At 37.3% G+C, this 23541-nt stretch overlaps 1 protein-coding gene across 1 annotated transcript in view; it reads right to left on the bottom strand.

Moving 5' to 3' along the window:
* Window positions 1–259: 259 nt before the first annotated feature.
* The window catches only part of LOC102269510 (hyaluronan mediated motility receptor), a 44059-nt gene continuing 20777 nt past the window's right edge, over window positions 260–23541 (bottom strand). Inside the window, 5 exon segments of the mRNA XM_070373000.1 lie at window positions 260–384; window positions 387–755; window positions 758–985; window positions 988–1575; window positions 1578–1607. Coding sequence (XP_070229101.1) covers window positions 260–384; window positions 387–755; window positions 758–985; window positions 988–1575; window positions 1578–1607 — 1340 coding nt within the window.

The following is a 23541-nucleotide window of genomic DNA, read 5'->3' on the forward strand; positions in this document are numbered from 1 at the left end:
GATGAGTGAGCAAAGCTGGAAAGCGTCAGAACATTTAGAATGGGGTAATAAGGGTGAGCATCAAGGAGGAAGTACTGACTATAGTAACTAGAATGTCAGAGAACACTGGTAAAAACGGTCAAACTTCCTTTCACAAATGTAAGGACAGGAAGTTAGTATTAAATAAGAGATTTAAAATATTATAAACACAAGAGTAATCAAAATAATAATAGTAAAAAATAATAAGAACAAAATAATCTTCAACAGGTTTTTCAGATGTTTACTTGCATGATTCTTGAAACTCCACTAAGAGCTCAGGAGCAGTTTGTATGCCTTCTTTTAATGGAGTTTTGGGAACAAAATTTTCTTTACTTTCATGAAGAAAAGCCTTTGAAGGATCAAAGCAATACCCAGAACTTTATTCAATTCCTCCTGAAGTTTTGCTTCACTTTGTTTTCTTTTAGTAAGCTGAGCACGGAGTTTTAACACCTCCGATTTGAGATTGCTATTTTCATCTTTCAATTTCACAACATGCTTGATTTTTTGCTTTAGATTCTGATGACCCAATAATTTAGCATATGAATCTCTTAGATTATTTAGTTGTTCCTGAGCCATACCATATTCATTCAACAAAGCCTGTTTCTCTGCTTCAAATGCATCCAGTTGTAGCTGAAAAGGCTTTGTTTTATTATATAATTCTTCATAGAGGAGACGCCACTTATTCATTTCCTCAGTTAATTCTGCTCTTGAGTTTTCTTTTCCAGCTTTTCTTCCTCTTCCAGTTGTTTCTTGCAGTCTTTGCTTTGCTGCTTAACTTGGTTCTGCAAATCAGTTTTTCTTTTAAGAGAAGAAATTGTAATTTCTTTAATTTCTGCTGCTTTAAGTGCTGATTTGGTCTGCAGATCTAGAAGCATCCTTGCATATTCTTGATTTGAGTTCTCAGTTGCCAATATCTGATCTCGGACATCCTCTGCACTTTGCTCAGCCTTGGCCGGTTTTCCTTGAATGATTCGCTCTGCACCTTAAGATCTTCGAGCTCACATGCTTTACAGCTTTCACACTGAGCAGTAACAATTTCCAGGTTCTGCACTGTACTGTTACGTTTTTCTTGCAAAAGCAGGGTGGCCTGAGTATAAGCAGCATTACGTTCCTCCAGCTCGGCTTCTTTCCCTTTCAGCTTTTCTTCGAGGCGTTTTAGTTCTGCAGCTCTAGATTCTGCTTCCTCTTCCAGTTGCTTAAGCAGGTTTTCCGCTTGTTCCTCCTTTTGCTGCAATTTATCCAGCTCATCCAAGGCCTGCTTTAATTCTCCCTCAAAGACAGTTCTCTCTTTAATCATTTCTTCTTGAAAAGAACATAGCTTCTGCTGAAGACCAGAAGATAATTCCTTCTCTTGTTGCAGAAGTGAATCCATTTACAATATTTTTTGTTGTAGCTCTTCATGTTCTTCTTTTTCAAGAATAGACTTCTCTTTTAAGCTTTGTATCTCAGAATTTAGATTTTTGTCCCATTCTCTGTTCCTATTGATGAGGTCTTCTTTTTCTTCTTCAAGCACCTGGCATTTAGACTTCATGTCTTCTACTTGTTTAGACAATATATATTTTCCTCAAGAGCCTGCTTAAGGCTTAAAACTTAAGAAATAAGTTGTGCATCAGATCAAGTGGAAAAATACAAGCTAGATATTGCCCAGTTAGAAGAAAATCTGAAAGAGAAGAATCATGAAGTGAATGTTTAAATACACTTAAATGAAGTTTTGAGTAAACATTTACTGTAAGCCAGGCTTTTTTTTTTTTCTTGTCCTACCCTCCTGCAGAAAATAAGCAAATAGAAAATAAACTAACCAAAACAAAAGTCAGATAATTACATATGGTAATAAGTACCCTGAGGGAAATGCATACAATGATGTGTTTTAAGAAATTACATTCAGTTGGCCAGGGCAGGCATTTCTGGAGAAGTGCCATTTACCTTGATGCATATAGGCTAAGCAGAAGCCAACCACTGAGAAAGTCAGAAGTAAAACACTCTAGTAGAAGAAACTACATATATTAACATTCACGTGCTTAGTCACTCAGTTGTGTTCGACTCTGAAATCCTATGGACTGTTGCTCACCAGGTTCCTCTATGGGATTATCCAGGCAAGCGTATTAGAGTAGATTGCCATTTCCTCCACCAGTGAAAGTGGAGTTGCTCAGTTGTGTCTGACTCTTTGAGACCCCCATGGACTATAGCCTACCAGGCTCCTCCCTCCATGGGATTCTCCAGGCAAGAGTACTGGAGTGGGTTGCCATTTTCCTTCTCCAGGGGATCTTCCTGACCCAGGGATCAAACCTGGGTCTCCCACATTCCAGGCAGACACTTTAACCTCTGAGCCACCAGGGAAGCACCAGTAGGATCTTCCTAACCCAGGGATCATACCTGCGTCTCCTCTGGCTCCTGCATTGACAGTCAGATTCTTTATCACTGAGCTACCTGGGAAGCCACAAATATTAAGATCCTATATTAAAAGAAAAATCTAAATGCTCTGTAATTGACAGAGGGACTAAGACTACCACAGGGGAGGTATCGGAATGAACACAGGAGTAAATCAGTGAATCTAACAGCAGGGAAAGAGATGTCACTTGAGAGGGTTTGTGTAATTATCTGGGTCCATGGTAAGATTTAATTTTACCATGATGACTTTCTGCATTACCAATGCCCTACGACCTAAATATTACCCTGACTGTTTTCCCAACAAGAGTTACTTCCCCTGTACCACATGGGCTAAGCTATTCCACACTCATTCTAACCAGCACCACACACGTTGTAATTCTTCAAAAATACAAAATATATAGCTTGATTAGAGTATCTTGACATCTGTTTAAACAACATTATGAGAGTTTTTAAAAAATGATTATATCTGCTGCAAAGACAGAAAAATAAATTCTAGTTCCAGTTAACAGCTTACAGTTTTTATCGATACATTAGTGACTTCAAGTTTCTGCATCTCAGTTTTTTTTATCTGCATAATAATGGAGTTTGGCTAGATCACTCGTTGTCAAATTGTGTTCAGAGGAACTGACATAGAGGTCTCCTCAGGGAAGAGCTAACCAGAGCAAATGGACTTCTGGACATCAAACTCTAGTGTGAAAAAAGCATCCTTGAGTTAATTTTAGGAAATATTGGAGTCCCATGTAAGACTAAATTTTAAAATGTAAGTTTCTGTACACGTTGACAGATTTGTGATAAAATATAGTACAAATTTTAATAGTAGAACATGCTGTGAATATAGTGTTCACTATGAAATTATTTCAAATTTTCTTTGTATTTGAATATTTTCTTAAAATGTTGTCAAAAACGGGTTTCACTATAAAAAATTTTGTTACAGAATCTTTTGGACTTTATTTTAAAGCTTAATTAGCACTTATATCCTATGAATCAATGAAATTGTAATCTAGCCTTTGGATTTAAGGAACAATTTTTAACATGCTAGTAATACACCATGTTTATATTGTAGAGAAATGATTAAATCTACATAATCTTTCGGAAGACTGTATGCAGGTTTTTAAGTTAATTAATTTCTTTTAATTGGAGGATAATTACAATATCATGGTGGTTTTTGCCATACATCAACATGAATCAGCCACACGTGTGTAGGTGTCCCCCCATCCTGAACCCCTTCCCACCTCCCTCCCCACTCCATCCCTCTGGGTTGTCCCAGAGCACTGGCTTTGAGTGCCCTGCTTCATGCATTGAACTGGCACTGTTCATCTATTTTACATATGGCAACATACATGTTTCAATGTTATTCTCTCAAATCATCCCACCCTAGCCTTCTCCCACAGAGTCCAAAAGTCTGTTCTTTACATTTATGTCTCTTTTGCTGCCTTGTACATAGAATTGTCATTACTGTCTTTCTAAATTTAGAAGACTGTATGCAGCTTGGAGGCAGAGGTACTCATTTCTTTCCATGCTTCTAGGTACTAGAACAGAGACAAGCTCATTAGAGGCTCATAAATATGCAGGTGTGAGGGAGATTTTTAACGAACTAATAAAGAGATGGCATAATAGCTCAGTACTTATTTTGCTAAATAATTTCATTTTATTTTATTAAGTGATAAAGCCTTCAAAATTAATTTGTATATTTGAGTTTACATGGTTGCTTTTGTACAGGTATAATATTCCTTTGTTTCCTTTCTTTGGCATATATTAAAAAATAATACAAAGCAAAGAGAATAAAAAAGTCTGAGTTCAGTAAAAAGTACTTACCAAAAAAGCCACCATTCCAGCAAGGGACAAAACTAACTGGCATCATAGCATCCCAAACACTGCAGTAATTAGCAAACCCCTCTCTCCCCCATGCCCAGTGAAGGGACAGCTTTTTTCCTTTCCTTTTTCAAAACAGTATAAGATTTCACTCGGCCTCACAATGGAGTAGGAAATGGAAACCCACTCCAGTTTTCTTGCATGGAGAACCCCATGAATAGAGGAGCCTGGTAGGCTACAGTCCATGTGGTTGCAAAGAGCTGGACATGACTGAGTGACTGAGCATGCACATAACCTTACAACGTCAATCCTTTGAAGATGGAATTGAGGTTGTCTACTTTTGAACCTTTATTGCAAACAACTGATTTCCTTGTGTTCACTCGGCACAGAGATTGGGACATCAACTCCTTTATGGGTGTCTCTTAAGCACATTTTAGAGGAACCACTTACTGTCAAAGTTATCAAAACAAAACAAGCAATTAATGAAAACCTGATGTTCCAATAGTCATACAGGAGAAAACAAATAATAAAACATACAAAGGAGTGTCACGCTTGGCTCACAGGTTGTGACAATAAGCAGTCAGATATTTCAATTAACGTTGACTACATTTCATAATGATGGCAGCAGGAGGTTATGAACAGTTTCATTTGTGCTCTGCTGACATATTAGCAAGTAAGTACTTCTCCCCAAATGTAAATGTTTTCCACTAAGTGACTAAACATGCAGAGAATTTTACTTGTGATCAAACGGAATTTTTCTCCCAAACTTTAATAAATTTTAAATGGTATGTGTTCATTTTCCTTGTTAATCACAGTCATGTGCACACTGATGCTGATGAAAATCTAATTCACTCAAATTAGGACTGAGTGGTGTATTTCCAAATGTCTTCACTAATGAGAAGGTAGTCCACTGAGAGAGCAAATAAAGCAGAGTCTCAAACAACCAGCTGGGAAGGTTATGCCCTGAATCACTATGGTTGAGAAGTCATTCCTTAGTGTGTTCCAATAAGAAAATAAAGAATGACAAACCGAATGCTTATTTTGTACCAGGAATTGTAATGAATGTTTCACCTGCTTAATCTCATATACTCTTGACCATTTATGGAAGGAGATAATTTGATCTTAATTTCAAAGATGACAAAACTGAGGACTGCTGAGGTAAATTGTTCAAGGTCACCCAGCTGGTAAGTAACAAAGCTGACTCAGCCCAGTTCTGTTTGATTCTAAGGCATAAATGCTTAACCACCAATTTGATGGCCCCTGTTCAATCATGCCTCACTGTAGCGCAGCACCCTGACTAGATTGTAGGAAACTAATTTTCACCCAGAGCTCTTTTGTTTGCATAACAGTTCTAGTCTGTGGATACAGAATATCAATGTGTCAACTCTTACAGGCATGTCCTTTCTGAATTCTCTTCTCAGCATAGTGAAAGTGAAAATTGAAATGTTAAAAAAAGAAAAAAAATCAAATCAAAGTTACCACAACTTTACAGAGTATATTTTGACAAAGAATATATATGTTTTGAAAATTAAGTATAAAAATATGTAATGACCAGTAGAAATAAAAGATAGGAAATTAAGTAACCTTCCCTTTTAAATTTATTTTTCATTTGCCAATAAAAGTGAGGACATAACACTAATTAACCAATCAGTTAACATTCTTTATTTACAACCTTTAAAAGAATAAAGGGCTTTGCAATACTATGATCAGTACTATTACTTAACAAATATTTTCTATTTTTACATGTAAAATATGAATAGCTCATTAATATCCTGAGGTATTATTAACTTATATATATCAAGGAAACATTTTCCCAAAGTACTTTGTTCTCTCTTTTTTTCCTACAAATACATCAAAAAACACATGACTTTATTTAAATTTAAAAGAATGATGTCATTGTTTGAGTATGCCCAGTATCTATTTTTCCCTTCTGCTAAGTAGTACCTTGATTTTCTTCTGGTGGGTCCCCCTAACTCATGCTCAGACAATGTGATTAAAGGGGTCTGAGACTAGTCCAAGGACTGAGAGATTAGCATATGGCCAGTCAGAGCTACATATCATGATTTAAATGTGGCCAAATGACCTGATATAGGCCAAGCAACTCAAGCCTAGAATTTTTATTGTTGTTTTTTGAATTGGGAAATAGAATATCTTTCAAAGAGGGTTACTAAGCTGGGAAAATGTGAGCCTGAATATCCTGGTGGTCCTTCACCTACTTTATAGGACAGCTTGCCAGAGACTAAGGTCAACTTCTAGGACAGCAGATCCACGAAAAGGAACAGAAAGATTCTTGGAGACATTTTCCAACACCTGGAGCCAACTGTGCCACAAGCTTGGATCTTTCCAGGCAGATATTCATTTCCTAGGCTTCTAAATTCCTTATGTTGTGTAATTTGTGTGAGCTGGGTTTTTATGACTTATGCCCCAAAGAGTCTTGCTAGTATAGTTTGACCCAAAAGAAAGAAAAATATTCACCAAGATGCTACAACACACAAAATTGAGAGGGTTACTTATTTCAGACTAAAACTAGCCTTCCTATAGGATTTCTCTTCTCTATGATATAAGGCAATTAGGTAAAGTGTGGAAGTTTTATGAAACGGACTTTTAGGCTTAGTCCTCAGAATTGCTACATAAACCCAATATAACACAGCTAAATATATTCACTTATTCTAGAGTTAGGGGTGCTGCAGTCCATGGGGTCACAAAGAGTCAGACATGACTGAGTGACTGAACTGAACTGATTCTAGAGTTAACACCAAAAATTCTATAAATTCTTTTTGATTGCAAAAGTAAAGAATTATTAACTTAAAAGCTTTCTTACAAAACAAGGAGATAACTGTCAAGTAAGAGACAATACATAAAGGTAAAGTTGAATCAACAGACCTGGTTCTAAGCCCCTGTGACTTTTCCCTTTCTGCTTATCAATTTCCTCATCTATATGTAAAATGAAGATGATAAAATATTCTCTGTAGTAATAAAGCTCCTCAGTTTTATTGATAACACTACAGAGTATTTATCCGTGGTTAACTGGAAGACATGACCCACATAAATAGTGAAGCTTTATTGTCTGGATTTATTTAAAGCCTATTTCACAACAGAAGGCTGACTTTATTTCATAAACAAATCAGTTTTTACCATCTCAACAGAAACATGTTATGACATTTTTCAAGGCATTTTACTTGTATAACTCATGCTTCCTTATTTTCCCAGACACTTGAGGCAGAATAAAAGGGAGAAAACTAAGCATATCTATCTCCTATGTGTTGGCAACCATGCCATTTCTGAGGATCTAGAAAGAGATTCCCAGATCCCAACCCTGAAGTTGAATACTAGTATTTCTTCAATGGTCCCTACCATATTCTTATAGGGTATTAAATTGTCTTCCGTAAATGTTATTGGCTGTTCACCTCTATGCCCTGCCACACATGACCTTCTTCTGTTGTCCTGCTGATATTGTCACTTCACATGTGCTTTAGCAGAGTTTGAACTGGCCATGCCCGTTATCCCCAAATGACTTTAGCTACAGTCTGGGAAACTAAATGCCAAAAGGCATCCCATTGACCATCACAGGATGCCTGTCTGAGCGTTTCAGGAAAAACTATGAAGAAAAACACTTGAGTTCACTGCCATACACAAATCCCCACCATTCTCATACCTCCTGCTTGTGTGGCTGCCAGAACAAAGTGCCATGCTCATACACTGACATTAATTAGCAAATGTAACCAAGGATGATTGTAATTAAGCACACAATTATGAACATTTCAACTTTAATCCCCAGAAAATTACTTCATGAACTATGTTATGAGCCTGGCTCAAAGAAAATAGGTATGACTACTTTTAAGTCATATTTGGAGCTTCCCAGGTGGTGCTAGTGGTAAAGAATCCATCTGCCAATGGAGGAGATATGAGACCCAAGTTTGATCCTTGGGTGGGAAAGATCTCCTGGAGAAGAACATGGCAACCCACTCCAGTATTCTTGCCTGGAGAATATCATGGACAGAGGAGTTTGGTGGGCTACAGTCCATGCGGTCGCACAGAGTTGGACATGACTGAAGCGATTTAGCATGCATATAAGTTGCATTTAATAGTCATTTGCCAACAATCCAAGCAGCCAGCTTACATATGCAGAATTCTGATTATGTATATGTTTGCTTCTCCTGCTAAGTCACTTCAGTCGTGTCCGACTCTGTGCAACCCCATAGATGGCAGCCCACCAACTTATAGGTAAATTAAGAAAATTAGAAATAAAAATAAAATTAGAAGTGAAAGAGAAAATATTACAGCTGATGTTATAGAAATGCAAAGAATCATAAGAAACCATGAACAATACACCAAAAAATTGGATTATGTCAAAGAAATGAATAAATTCCTGAAAACATATAACCTACCAACAAAGAATCATGAAGAAGTAGAAAACCTGAACAAATCAAAATCAGTAAAGATATTGAATTGTTAATCAAAATGGCCATCAACAAAAAGTCTCCAAATAATAAATGCTGAAGAGGGCGTGGAGAAAAATGAACCCTCCTACATTGTTGGTTGGAATGTAAATTGATGCACACTCTGTGGAAAATGTTTTCAACTTTCCTTAGGAAAAAAACTAAAAATAGAGTTTGTATATGATACTGCAATCCCACTCCTGGGCATATATCTGGAGAAAACTCTTAATTTTAAAGATACACGCACCCTATTGTTCACAGCAGCACTGTTTACAACAACCAAGACATGGAAGCAACCCAAGTGTCCATCAACAGATGGATAAAGAAGATGTGATTCATATACACAATGGAGTATCACTTATATGTGGAATATAAAAAATGATACACTTAAACTTATCTACAAATTAGAAATAGACTAACGGACATAGAAAACACATTCATGGTTTCCAAAGGGAAAAGGGAGAGGGGGTTAGATTAGAAGTTTGGGATTAAAATATACACCTACTGTATATAAAATAGATAACCAAAGAGGACCTACTGTAGAGCACAGGGAACTATGCTTGGTCTCTTGTAATAATACATAATGGAAAATAATCTTAAAAAAAAGAATACTGTGTATTTAGCTGTTTACCTAGCTAAAGTCTGTTTTAGTTGCTTTCAACCAAGAACACTGAACAGTACAGATCAAATGTGCTAATGGAGACTCTGAAGGAGCTAATAGAACTTCACAGGGGACCTGATTGACTGCAATCCCAGGCTCAGATTCTGAAAGAGAGGAATACAGCCTTGCCCCTGATGTAGTTTTGCCACTCATCCAGGGATTTTCATTTGAAAGAATTTAACTATGCATTTGGAAAATGCCAATTTAATTCTCACTTTGTTGTTGTTTTGCTATCATGTCATTTTTTTCTATTTACATGACTAAATGTTCAATGAGTTGTAAGCAAAATAAAAATTTTCAATTTTGACATATTTACATAAGAAATTAGTGTAATGATTTTTAATTGCATTCCAGTGAAATAAACTCATAGTCACAGTAATTCAGATGGAAAACCATGCATATTTTTCCTTTAATGAAAAATGAAGTTTCTCATTTAGAAGACTAAAATTAAACTCAGCTATGTTCTTAAGAACGTCTTGAAAGTAATTTCAAACAAGAATAACAGAAACAGTAAAAAGTCAAAATTAAACATCATACCTAGCTTAAATCCTTCATTTGGCCACAACACGCATTTTCTTAATTCTTCGGTTTCCCACTTTTTCTTCTTTTGCTGTAGATAATATGGAGCTAAAGAGAACTAAAGATCTAGTGGTGGCAACTTCATCAATAATTCGAATGATGAGTAAAATAGAAGACAGACATCTCTTACATGTGAATGCCAATTAAAATCAAATGAAAAAGAGAGAGAACACAAAAGCCACATATCAATATTCACTGATCAATGAAACCACTTCCACTTTATTTCAGATATTGGCTAGAAAAGGAAACAGTCAAGTTACCCAGAATACATCTTTGTATTCTTTATCCTAGCTTAAAACAAAGGCAGGTTCTGAGTCTGCATAGTGGGTATATATGACTTGATTCTCTTTACATATACTTGGTTTATTATGAGATACAGTTTTAAATGTAATATTAATACTAACCAATTCTGTAAAGCATGACATTTTGGTGAATTATTCTTTCCAGTCAAGCCTAAAGGAATCAACCCTGAATATTCATTGGAAGGATTGATGTTGAAACTGAAGCTCCAATACTTTGGTTTTCTGATGTGAAGAGCTAACTCAGTGGAAAAGACCCTGATGCTGGCAAAGATTGAAGGCAGGAGGAGAAGGGGACAACAGAGGATGAGATGGTTAGATAGCATCACTGACTCAATGGACATGAATCTGAGCAAACTCTGAGAGACAGTGAAGGACAGGGGAGCTGGCATGCTACAGTCCATGGGGCCACAAAGAGCTGGACATGACTTAGTGACTGCACAACAACAACCACCAGTCTTGTCAAAGAAACTTTTTACCAGAAACAATATTTATTTTGTGCCAATTTAAAACTCATAGAAAGCAGACTCCAAGACTTCCTCTCTCAGCAGTGACTAGCTTTAACAAATTTTTATTAGGAAGTCATTTCAGATGATTGTTTTACTAAATTAGAGTTATTTAGTCTTATTAATCTCAATTGCAATAAACAAGTATTTTCTGAGCACTAAGTGTATATGTTTCAGGCTGTATATGTACCTTTTCTCTGTGTGTGTGTGTGTGTGTGTGTGTGTGTGTCCATCCAAGGCTCCATGCCCTTCTTCCTTTAAGGGAACCCTTCACTACAAATATGATTGGGGGGGGAGATATTTTCCATCACATCCCCCTCTAGAAGGCTGGTCAGTGGAGAACTAAAGAATCTTTAATCTCTATTCTGCCCCCTTTGCTGGCAGTTGTATGCAAACAGATGGACTATGTCACCAATCACAAATTTGCAAACCTTTTATTCATTTGATTGTGAGGTAAAGAGGATGAGCACCTGCCTCTTTAAACACAGCATATGCTTCCTACTATCATATCAGCTTTCTTTCCACACCCCGCCCCCACCACCACCCATATGCACACTTGACAAGTTTGGTTCTCCAGCCTTTATTTTCCTCTGTGAATTCCAAAAAGCTTTTTATTAAATTTCTTTTTTCAGGATAGCTAGAGATGGTTTTAGTTGCTTGCAATAAGGAAATTTAAAACTCAAGAGGCCTGATACACTATCAGATTTAAAGGATGGAACTGACTACTCATACATGCCAGACATTCAGGAAAAGTAACTGCACGTGTGGGTAAAAGGGATGCGAGAGAATATTGATTGATGCTAGTTTTGCAAATGCTGATTCACTTAAAACCCCTGCCTTTCCATCTCCTTTTTTTAACAACCTTAGAATTACTGAAGGAAAATCTTTCAGTATTCTCTTTTCCAAGTAAGACTGTCCCACTTTTAAGGTTTAAAAATGTGTAGTTTAAAGCTTTCATTTAGCAAATATATACCCTTAAAATATTAGAAAACTAAACATTTATAAAATAAACCTTGCCATCATCATTACATACAAAATTTTAGAAAACTAATTATGTTCACATCTCTACCCTTCTACAGTTGAGCTTATGTACTGTCACTGTTTAAATTTTATTTGGCATAAATGAAAAGGAAAGTAGCTTTAAAACAGATCTGCAACTAGCATCATTGTGTTAGAGTTGCAGGTGACCAAACTCAGGCTCAGGAGCTTGCCTTCAGATTTAATTCTAGATGTCCTTTCTCTCCTGCACATGTGAATAAATAGGGAAATGATTTCTGTTAGCTAGATCTCTGGTTTAAGCAGAAATGCAATCATCATGGTTCCTAAGTGTTGTGTGTACACTCTCTAACTCAATTTTCTCAGCATTATTTAGACACGCTCACTGCTTAAACCTGATAGGAAGCCTTCCCGCCCATACCAATTAACCTAACCCCACAATTTAGTTTTACCCAGTCGTCCTTGAATCCTCCCTTGTTCTCCTCTGTGCTGCCTATTTGAATTGGTTTGAATCCTTTCCCAGAAAGTGTTTCTAATCTAAAAATTGTCTTAATCTCTTTGGTCCAATTTTTTCCTGCTCTTTAATTTCCCACAGGACCCAAGTGGATTTCCAAACTTTTCCACACATCACATGGAACACTATTTTTTAAGTACAATTTTCTTTTTGTGTTTTGCCCACAGGAAATGGCACTCTAAAAACAGCAGTCAATGGCCAAACCGCATGAAAGAGCTTCTCTTCTTCCAATTCTCCAGGGATTTCTAGATGTTTGTCTCACAGGACCCAGGAGGGAAAAAAGAGACAAAAATATGTCTTACCTGCCAAGCTAATGCCACTCTCAACAGGTTAGGCATTAGCTAATATAAATCAATTGAGTGCTATGGAGTCAACTGTGCCCTTGGAATGACTAATTCAATGGGTATTTGGGACCAGATTTACATAAATAAATGAAGCTTAGAGAAATCTTCAGTTTGGCTCAAATGGGAAATTAATTATTAACCCCATATCACCTCTCATCATAAAAGCAAGATAAAAGCATAAAAGGAGATAAGCTCTCTGAGGTTTTCATTTAAACCTTAGTTGTCTTTTAAGTCCTCACCTTTACATTTCCTATTATTGCCCTCAAAGTGATGATATGGATTCATAGGTTTAATTGGCTTGAGTATGTAAAAGATGCTGTTAAAGTGCTGCACTCAATATGCCAGCAAATCTGGAAAACTCAGCAGTGACCACAGGACTGGAAAAGGTCAGTTTTCATTCCAATCCCAAAGAAAGGCAATGCCAAAGAATGCTCAAACCACCACACAATTGCACTCATCTCACATGCTAGTAAAGTAATGCTTAAAATTCTCCAAGCCAGGCTTCAGAAATACAAGAACCGTGAATTTCCAGATGATCAAGCTGATTTTAGAAAAGCCATAGGAACCAGAGATCAAATTGCCAACATCTGCTAGATCATGGAAAAAGCAAGAGAGTTCCAGAAAAAACATCTACTTCTGCTTTATTGACTATGCCAAAGCCTTTGACTGTGTGGATCACAATAAACTGTGGACAATTCTGAAAGAGATGGGAATACCAGACCACCCGACCTGCCTCTTAAGAAATCTGTATGCAGGTCAGGAAGCAACAGTTAGAACTGGACATGGAACAACAGACTGGTTCCAAATAGGAAAGGAGTACGTCAAGGCTGTATATTGTCATCCTGCTTATTTACCTTCTATGCAGACTATATCATGAGAAATGCTGGGCTGGAAGAAACACAAGCTGGAATCAAGATTGCCAGGAGAAATATCAATAACCTCAGACATGCAGATGACCCCACCCTTAAGGCGGAAAGTGAAGAGGCACTAAAGAGCCTCTTGATGAAAGTGAAAGAGGAGAGTGAAGAAGTTGGCTTAAAGCTCATCATCCAGAAAACTAAGATCATGACATCCGGTCTCATCACTTCATGGCAAATAGATGGGAGAACAGTGGCTGACTTTATTTTTCTGGGCTCCAAAATCACTGCAGATGGTGATTGCAGCCATGAAATTAAAAGATGCTTAGTCCTTGGAAGGAAAGTTATGACCAACCTAGAAGCAGAGACATTACTTTGCCATCAAAGGTCCATCTAATGAAGGCTATGGTTTTTCCAGTGGTCATGTATGGATGTGAGAGTTGGACTATAAAGAAAGCTGAGTGGTGAAGAATTGATGCTTTTGAACTGTGGTGTTGGAGAAGATTCTTCAGAGTCCCTTTGACTGCAAGGAGATCCAACCAGTCCATCCTAAAGGAGATCAGTGCTGGGTGTTCATTCGAAGGACTGAGGTTGAAGCTGAAACTCCAATACTTTGGCCACCTGATACGAAGAGCTGACTCATTTGAAAAGACCCTGATGCTGGGAAAGATTGAGGGCAGGAGAAGAAGGGGATGACAGAGGATTAGATGGTTGGATGGCATCACCGACTCAATGGACATGGGTTTGGGTGGATTCTGGGAGTTGGTGATGGACAGGGAGGCCTGGCATGCTGCAGTTCATGGGGTCGCAGAGTCGGACATGACTAAGCAACTGAACTGAACTGAACATAAATTCATGACTCTCTACAAAAACACTGACACATATTCATGTCTCTATTTCTGTGTTTACATTTTAGTTATATTTGGTGGGAATTTTATTTACTGATATTTTCTATCCAGTAAACAAATTGAGCCCTGTAATAATATGTTGTATAATAACAAACTGACTGACTCTGGTTCTTAAATCTCCAAAACACAGATTTTATATGGAAACAAAAACCAAGTAACATAAAATATGGTTACAGATCTAATTTTTTTTTGGCTTTTTAATGATTTTAAATGGTGCCTCTAAAGAATTATGTATGTTGAACAAAATTAGTTTAAATAAATAAAATGTCCAGGGTTTGCTTTTACTTCCTCCATTTCTTCAAATCTTCTCGATTGTTTTCCTCACAAAATATGGACCAAAGAATCTAACAATAATAACTTAAATGCTAGACATTATATTTGCATCATTTCAGTTTTGTCTCAAAATAAAAATAAGTATCCACATTATTTCAATTTTTCAAATGGTGAGACTTAGAATTGTTACCTGCCCAAAGTGACACACCTAGCAGCTTTTAGAGCCAGTTTTTGAACACAGGTCTATGTGGATCTGTGTGTGTGTGTGTGTGTGTGTGTGTGTGTTAGTTGCTGAGTCATGTCTGACTCTTTGCAACCCCATGCACTGTAGCCTGCCAGGCTACTCTGTCCATGGGATTCTCCAGGCACTGTTGTAGGTTGCCATTTCCTTCTCCAGGGGATCTTCCTGACCCAGGGATTGAACCCAGGTCTCCTGCCTTGCAGGCAGATTCTTTATCATCTGAGCCACTAGGGAAGCCCCTATGTGATAACATAGTTCAAATTCTTAAACATATCTTATTTCCATGTAGAATCACAAATGCTTATATCATAAATGTAAATCATACAAACGACAATTTTGAGATTAAGTCTATGCTTGGTAGGAACAACTGTACTTTGTTACTTATCTTTGGCAGTGGGAGGAAAAATCTTTCTCAGATACACCAGAGTTTTCCATTTGTGCAATAATGATTTGCATTTCTCTCTGAAAGAGTTGAGAAGACTCAAAATTTCCCCAAAGACAGTGACATTACCAATCTACTTGGAGTTTTTTGCTTAAACCTGGAATTATATTAAACTTCATGTCCAAAAGTTCCAACCACTAAGAACAAACATACTTGGAAACAGTGACCTGGTGATTGAGTATTTCTGAAGTATTATATAATGGACCAGGATAATATTAAATATATATCCTAGATAAACAGGAGTACAGTTGCACATGTGGCTTTTAGTATACATGTAAAAAATATGTGTAGGAGTTTGCATATGGTGGACATAGAGAAAAAAAGAGAATATTCTAAACTGTCTAGTCTCACAGATTTATTTTAGGAGTCATGAAATGATGGATGTCTTCAGAATATTGGGTATTTTAATCACTTATCTAAAGAATCCCATGTATCCTGTAATTCATGCATTAGTTGAGTTTTCTTTAATATTTTGAAAGTTTTATCCATTAAAAGTATGCAACCACAGTTACACACTCTTGAAATTGTCTTTCTTGAGTTTGATTTACTGCTCTGATGCTTTCTGAATAGAAATATATCAGAAAAGGCTAAAATAAATAGCTAACCACATTATAGAATGCAGCCCTAAGCTGTGATAAGCCTAAAACTCTATGTATTCTGTATTACCATATGTAAGTAGTTTTCAGATTAAAAACAATTTACAAAATAATTTTTTTCTCAAAATAGACATTTCACTATTTTTCTTTTTGTTCTAACATATTTGAAAGGGAATTTGTGAAACCTGATATGTGTGTGTTATAAGTCAGAGACCATAGGCTTTTGTTAGTTCACAGAAAGGTTTACTTCAGTATAAACCTGAACCATATAAATATACAGACTCTTCACGTTGCTGCTGCTGCTGCTAAGTCGCTTCAGTCGTGTCCGACTCTGTGCGATCCCACAGACGGCAGCCCACCAGGCTCCTTCGTCCCTGGGATTCTCCAGGCAAGAACCCTGGAGTGGGTTGCCATTTCCTTCTCCAGTGCATGAAAGGGAAAAGGGAAAGTGACACACTCTTAGCAACCCCATGGACTGCAGCCTACTAGACTCCTCCGTCCATGGGATTTTCCAGGCAAGAGTACTGGAGTGGGGTGCCAGTGCCTTCTCCGGACTCTTCACGTTACCACTCTCCTATGTAAAATGTAATTGTTAGACAAAGTGATCTTTGAGTGCTTCTTTTTTCCTATTGGAGTATAATTGCTTTACAATGCTGTGTTAGTTTCTGCTGTACAATGAAGTGAATCAGCCATATAGATACATATATGCCCTGCATCTTAGACCTCCCCCAACCCTCCCTACCCCACCCCTGGAGGTCATCACATAGCACCAAGCTGAGCTCCCTGTGTTATACAGCAGCTTCACACGAGCTATCTATTTTACATACAACAGTGTATATATGTCAATCCTGCTCTCCCAGTTCATCGCACTCTCCCTGTTCCTGCTCTGGGTCCACATGTCCATGTTCTACATCTGTATCTCTATTCCTGCCCTGCAAACAGGCTCATCTATACCATTTGTCTAGATATACCCTGAAAAAACTGTAATTCAAAAAGACACATGTACTACAATGTTCATTGCAGCACTATTTATAATAGCCAGTACATGAAATCAACCTAAATGTCCACTGACAGATAAATGGATAAAGAAGATATGGTACATATGTACAATGGAATGTTACTCAGTCATAAAGAGGAATTATAAATTGGGTTATTTGTAGAAAAGTAGAAGGATCCAGAGTCTGTAAAACAGTGTGAAGTCAGAAAGAGAAAAACAAATATCATATTAATGCCTATGGCAACCCACTCCAGTGTTCTTGCCTGGAGAATCCCAGGGATGGGGGAGCCTGGTGGGCTGCCATCTCTGGGGTCGTGCAGAGTCGGACATGACTGAAGCGACTAAGCAGGTAGCAGAGCTTTTCTTGGTGGAAAAAGTTTGACATCCTGAGTGCTGAAAATTGCTATCTGCTGATTTAAAATGGAAGAAGGACTGCCGATTTCCACTAAAGTGATATTTTCCCTCAGTAGAGCTGAGGAGGTAGTTGGTAGGAGTGGATAGTAATGTTGTTTGCAAGCCTGTAAGGTAGTACTTTTGAAAAGTTAGAGTGTAAAAGAATCACCTAAGAACCTGAGAAAATGCAAATTCTGAGGCCACACCCCCAGAGATTCTGACTGAATAGTTGGAATGGAAAGCGGAGTATTTGCATTTCTAACCAGCTTCCCAGTGACGCTGCTCTTGTTGGACCTCAGACACAGGTTGGATAACACCCACTGACCTGAACATGAATCTCACACTTTAAAGGGCATTCAAATCACATCATACACAAAAATAGCTCAAAATGTGATCAAAAACCTAAAGATGAAAACTACCTTAAAAATCTCTAAAAATCTTATGTTATTAATAAACAAAACTTAGGCACAAATCTTCATCACCTTGAATTATGCATCAGCAACTACAAAAACAGATAGACATTATCAAAAGTAAAACATTTTTGCTTCAAAGGACACTAATAAGAAAGTGAAAACACAATTCACGGAATAGGAAAAACAAAATTGCAAATCATGTCTATGATAAGGGGTTCTTACAACTCAACACCACATAGAAACTTGTGCATAAATGTTCATAGCGTCCTTGGACACAATAGCCAAAAAAGTAGAAACAATCAAATATCCATCAATGAATAGATAAATAAAATATGTTGTATCCATACAATGGAGTACTAGTTGGCAATAAAAAAAGAATGAAGTACTGATACATGCTACTACATGGATAAAACTTGTAAACTTTTTATTTGCTAAGTGAATTCTATTTACTTGCTAAGTAATAGAATTCAGCTACATATGAGCACATAATGTATTGTTTCACTTATATAAAATATCCAAAATAAGCAAATCAATGCTGTGGCCACCTGATGTGAAGAGCCAACTCATTGGAAAAGACCCTGATGCTTCAGAAAGATTGAGGACAAGAGGAGAAGGGGGCAACAGAGGATGAGATGATTGGATGGCACCACTGATTCACAGACATGAGTTTGAGCAAACTCCAAGAGATAGAAAAGAACAGGGAAGGCTGGTGCACTGTAGTTCATGGGGTCACAAAGAGTCAGACAAAATTTAGCGAATGAACAATAACATAGAGTCAAAAAGTAGATTTATAGGTGCTGAGGGCTGGGGAAGGGGGAATATGAGGACTGTTGGGTTGTCTACTAACAGGTGTAGGGATTTTTAGGATAATAATAAAAAGTTCTAAAATTGGCTTTTGTGATGGATGTACAACTCTGAGAATATATTAAAAACTATTGAACTGTATACATGGATGAATTTCATGTAATGTGAATTATTTCTCAATAAAGCTATTTTTAAAACACATTATTCATTGAGCAATTAATTTGTTTTGAGCACTATCTTCTCTCTCTTTTTAACTTTCCATGTATTAGATTAAATAGTATGTCTCTGGAAAAGTTTTCTAATTTTCACCTTTCCCAGTGATTTGATCATTTTGATTAAGTGCTTTCAACACACCCTCTACTTAGGTGATGCTAGTGGTAAAGAACCTGCCAATGCATGAGATGTAAGAGACATGAGTTCAGTCCCTGGGTTGGGAAGATCCCCTGGAGAAGGAAATGGCAACCCACTCCAGTATTCTTGCCTGGAGAATCCCATGGACAGAGGAGCCTGGCGGCCACACTCTATGGGGTTACAAAGAGTCAGACACGACTGAGCACTCACACTGTGCTACTCCCCCTGGAACTGTGTGTGACACTTTAATGTGACAGAGTGTTTAACATTCTGTCATGTTTCTCAAATTCCAAATTTCAGTGACCATGAATGCTTTGTCTGCTTCCTCATAACTTAACACAGTTTTTGGAAGGGTTGCTGCTTAATTTATTATTCTAAAAAAATTGATGAAGGGTTTATGGTCTTATAAAACAATAAATTTCCTTCTTTATAGTCTCATAACACTCTGGTAGCAAAAGGTGAAGAGAAAGTCAAGCACTTTCTAGGCTATCCTTGGGCATACAGGCATAGTTACTGTAGAGACATGGTGACTTTTGGCTACAATCAAAGAAGAAATCAACAAAATAGCTTACAAAGGAGCATTGGATTACAGAAGATTTAGAATAAAATTCTGACCAGGTTTTTGCTATTGTTTTTGTTTTAAAGCCATGCTGATATGAGCAAGTTGCCTCAATCAACTGTTTAGTTTCCTCATCACTAGAACACTGGTAAAGATACTCACTTCTTTCCTCTGTGGTTAATTTTGAAGAACAAACAAGATAACACAAATATTAACTCCTTGCAAAGATATGAAACTGTTTAAATATAATTTACTAAAGGTGTGCCATACTAGTAAAGAATTTACAATATGACAACTAAAGAAAGACATTTGTTTAGATCAGAACATAATAGCAGACATTCTTAATTGTCCTCATAAAAGCTATTTTCCCTTCCTTCCTTGACCGCCAAGTGTCCTCCCTAGGAAATAAATTACAATTAGTCCAAGCAAATCATTAAAATTATATTTCCCTTACCTACAATTGGTCAGGAGAAGGCAATGGCACCCCACTCCAGTAGTCTTGCCTGGAAAATCCCATGGATGGAGGAGCCTGGTAGGCTGCAGTCCATAGGATCTCGAAGAGTCGGACACGACTGAGCGACTTCACTTTCACTTTTCACTTTCATGCATTGGAGAAGGAAATGGCAACCCACTCCAGTGTTCTTGCCTGGAGAATCCCAGGGACAGGGAAGCCTGGTGGGCTGCCATCTATGAGGTCACATAGAGTCGGACACGACTGAAGCGACTTAGCAGACAATTGGTCTTGGGATAGACATAAATTCAATTCTTCCCAATGACAAGTGAGGTGGATCTATTTTGTACTCCAGGGAAAGATTTTCCTTCTTGAAAAGTGGCACACTAGAGAATCCTTTAACCACCACACATCCTACTTCCTATGTGAGGTTCTGACTTGTAAGTTCTTCAGGCAGAGCTCTGCTGCCTTCAACTTCCAACCAAGAAGGAAGGGACAAGATAATCACGGGGCTGCCTCACCAGTGCTTGGCACTGACCCATCAACCTGGAAACTACCTCCCACCAGATATATCTACACAAGAGCAGAATAACTGGATTTAACGTGGGAGTTGCTCTTAGTAGGTTTTAAAATAGTTGGTTTGTTGGGTTTTTTTGTCCTTCATTAATTGATTTCTTCTCTTAATTTCTTTTTTCTTTTTTAAATTGTGAAAATATGATAACACATTTACAGGAGACTTGGAAAATATGCAACAAAGTTACCCATAGTTCCACTATATATTACAATTATTTTTTAAGTAGATAAATTAAGATTTTTTAGTTGGGAGTTTCAATGTCAAATTCTCAAAAATTAACAGAATTAATAGACAGAAAAGTAGAGGGACAGAGTAGACCTCATAAGCACTATGAACCAATTCAACATAATTAAGATTTGTACAATTGTCATACAACACCAGGATACAAATTCTATTTAAGTTCCCATAGACTGTAAACCAGGAGACATTGGAGCATATTCAGGGACATGAAACAAGGTGCAAAAATTTCATGCTCTAATGGTATTGAAATCATACCATATGAACAGAGTCTGTTCTCTTATTATTGTGGAATTATGTTAGATATCAATATCAAAATATATTTTAAAATAACTCACATATTTTGAAGTGCAATATGACGTAAAATAGTTGTTTTTGAAACCCATTCTAACAAATCCTGAGTTCTCTGGGGACATACAATGGCATGGTGACAAGGGAAAGACTAGGAATCTCTCCTAAGGGCGTCTCAGCTCTGTAAAGCAGTGGCAGTCCAACATCTCCTCGTATTTTGCATGTATTTTGCCTATAACAATAGGCAATTAAATTTTTGAAAATTGGAAAACTTGCTCTTGCAGCTTAAGCAGATTAATTGAAATGATAAAAGGTATCTTTAAATGTTCATGTCTAAGTACTTGTCACACTAATTTTGATAAAAGAAGAGAAGACAAAACATAGGCAAAAAGAGGATGAGTTTTTCAAGCCTGGAGGATGTGCTGATCTCTAACGCAGATCCCTATGGGTTCACAACACTGTTTTAAACAAGGTACAATGGATAGTTGAAGGCTAATTATGCAATTTTCTGTGTGGCTTTTTGTAGCCTTACTGTCTCAGTCAGCATTTGTCTCTTATATTAGAGTAAACACATCAAAGCAGCTGTGAGGTCCAGGAATGCATAAGCAGAAACACACATACACATGATTATTTATGACAATTTTTTAAAGAAGAAAATTAGATTTAATTTCTGCCCACTTGGATGTGAGGGATACTTTTTGAAGCTATAGAAGTGCTAACTCTTATTTAAAAAAAAAAAAAAAAACACCTACTGGGAAGGCAAACCAAGGATCTTAAAGTTTCTTAACACTGTGCCTAAAAGGAATGACTACTGATGCACAGTTCTCAGTGAACTTTTTTCCTCTTTTTTAGAGATAAACCCACAGCAGTCTTAGCCTTGGGAAGTATGGATAAAGCGGAAAGATTCTAAGACACAGTAATGAGCCATTTGTCTAACAAGGCTAACTCTAAGATCATCAATAGCAAGGCCTTTCCTTTGCCTTAGTCACATGGAGTTCCCAGTGCTGGGCAAAGTGCCTGGTATTGAATAGTGGCTCAAAACATTTGTGAGGAATAAATGTTTGAATGAATGAGGGAATGGGTAAATCAGTAATTCCCCAAATTTTACCACTATAATTTCCTTTTCATTCCTTTTCTAGATCATGGACACTGTTTTCTAATACCTCAGGGTTGTATTTCCCATATATCCTAAGAACAAGTGTCTCCCATCCCAAGCCAAAGTAGAAACAAAGACTCAAAAAAGACACTGATATCGGTATACAGCAGAATATGTGAAGCAGAAGAATGAATCAGCGAGCTGGAATGAAATGGTGGAAGTAACTTGTGAAGAGCAGAATAAAGTAAAAAGAATGAAAAGAGCTGAGGATAGTCTCAGAGACCTCTGGGACCACATTAAATGCACCAATATTAGAATTATAGGGGTCCCAGAAGAAGAAGAGAAAAAGAAAGGGTATGAGAAAATTTTTGAAGAGATTATAGTTGAAAATTTCCCCAACATGGAAAAGGAAATAATCAAGTCCATGAGGCACAGAGTCCCATACAGGATAAACCCAAGGAGAAACACACCAAGACACATACTAATCTAACTAACAAAGGTTAAACACAAAGAAAGAATCAGCAAAGGAGAAGCAACAAGTAACATGCAAGGGAAACCGCATATGCTTAACAATTGATCTTTCAGCAGAAACTCCGCAGGCCAAAGGGAAAGGCAGAATATATTTAAAGTACTGAAAGGGGAAAATCTACAACCAAGATTACTGTACCTGGCAAGTATCTCATTGAATATTGATGGAGAAATCAAAAGCTTTTCAGACATGCAAAAATTAAGAGCATTCGGTACCACCAAACCAGCTTTACAACAACTGTTAAAGGCACTTATAGAGTCAAGAAATACAAAAGAAAAAGATCTATAAAATCAAACCCCAAACAAGTAAGAAAATGGCAATAGGAACATGCATATCATTAATTACTTTAAATGTAAATGAATTAAATGCTTCAATGAAAAGACACAGATTGACTGAATGGATTCTAAAATAAAACACATACATATGTTGTCTACAAGAAACCCACTTCGCACCTCAAGAAATATATAGACTGAAAGTGAGAGGATGGAAAACTATATTCCATGCAAATGGGAAGCAAAAGAAAGCTGGAGTAGCAATCCTCATATCAGACAAAAGAGACCTTAAAATAAAGAACATTACAAGAGATAAGGAAGGCCACTATATAATGATCAAGGAATCAATCCCAGAGGAATATGTAACAATTGTAAATATCTATGCATCCAACATAGGAGCACCTAAATACATAAGACAAACACTAACAAACTTAAAAGGAAAAATTGACAGTAACACAATAGTCACATCAGATCAGATCAGTCGCTCAGTCATGTCCAAATCTTTGCTACCCCATGAATCACAGCACGCCAGGCCTCCCTGTCCATCACCAACTCCCAGAGTTCACTGAGACTCATGTCCATCGAGTCAGTGATGCCATCCAGCCATCTCATCCTCTGTCCTTCCCTTCTCCTCTTGCCCCCAACCCTCCCAGCATCAGAGTCTTTTCCAATGAGTCAACTCTTCACACGAGGTGGCCAAA

This window comes from Bos mutus, chromosome 7, assembly GCF_027580195.1.
Source record: "Bos mutus isolate GX-2022 chromosome 7, NWIPB_WYAK_1.1, whole genome shotgun sequence".
NCBI lineage: Eukaryota > Metazoa > Chordata > Mammalia > Artiodactyla > Bovidae > Bos > Bos mutus.